The following is a 538-nucleotide window of genomic DNA, read 5'->3' as shown; positions in this document are numbered from 1 at the left end:
GGATATGTGAGTTTAGATACCTTTTAAATCAAAATTACTTGTATTTACTTTCTAGTCACCAAGAAGGAGTATGAATATGTAAGTGACTCAGAAGAAGATCCCCTGCCTGTGAAGGAAATTATCTCACCGCAAAAGCAAGTGACTCCCCCTCAGTCTTCAAAGAACACAACACCGAAGAAAGAAGAGAGCAAACCTCGAGTGTCACCTATCAAGAAGAAGCAGGCTAATATTATGAATTTTTTCAAAAAGAAGTAGCTGAAAGGCTAGAAATTAGGGTTGTAAGAATGGGTAAAGGATAGTAGGAGTTAACTTGTGCCCTTTCCTCTTGCCTTTGTTCATGAAGATATTTTATATGAAAGCAGTTTGGGGCTGCTTCAGTAGATAAAGAAATAAGAATGCATTTGTAAGTAAATAAAAATAACAAATATTTCTTAACTTTATTTACTCATATTATAGCTTTAGAGTATCAGAGAGAATGTGTTCTATTTCATTACATACAGAATTAGCTGTGACAAAGCCTAAAGTCTTGACTGACATG

General features: G+C 34.8%; 1 protein-coding gene across 1 annotated transcript in view; it reads left to right on the top strand.

The window, feature by feature from the left end:
* The window catches only part of LOC119586282 (DNA polymerase delta subunit 3-like), an 11,895-nt gene extending 11,466 nt beyond the window's left edge, over positions 1-429 (top strand). The window contains exon 10 of the mRNA XM_037934987.1: positions 56-429. Within this exon, the coding sequence (XP_037790915.1) occupies positions 56-255 (200 nt within the window). The 3' untranslated portion in view covers positions 256-429. The remainder of the gene's footprint in view (positions 1-55) is intronic.
* Positions 430-538: the final 109 nt, after the last annotated feature.

This window comes from Penaeus monodon, chromosome 21 (genome assembly GCF_015228065.2).
Source record: "Penaeus monodon isolate SGIC_2016 chromosome 21, NSTDA_Pmon_1, whole genome shotgun sequence".
NCBI lineage: Eukaryota > Metazoa > Arthropoda > Malacostraca > Decapoda > Penaeidae > Penaeus > Penaeus monodon.
This window is presented reverse-complemented; position numbering and strand designations above follow the sequence as displayed.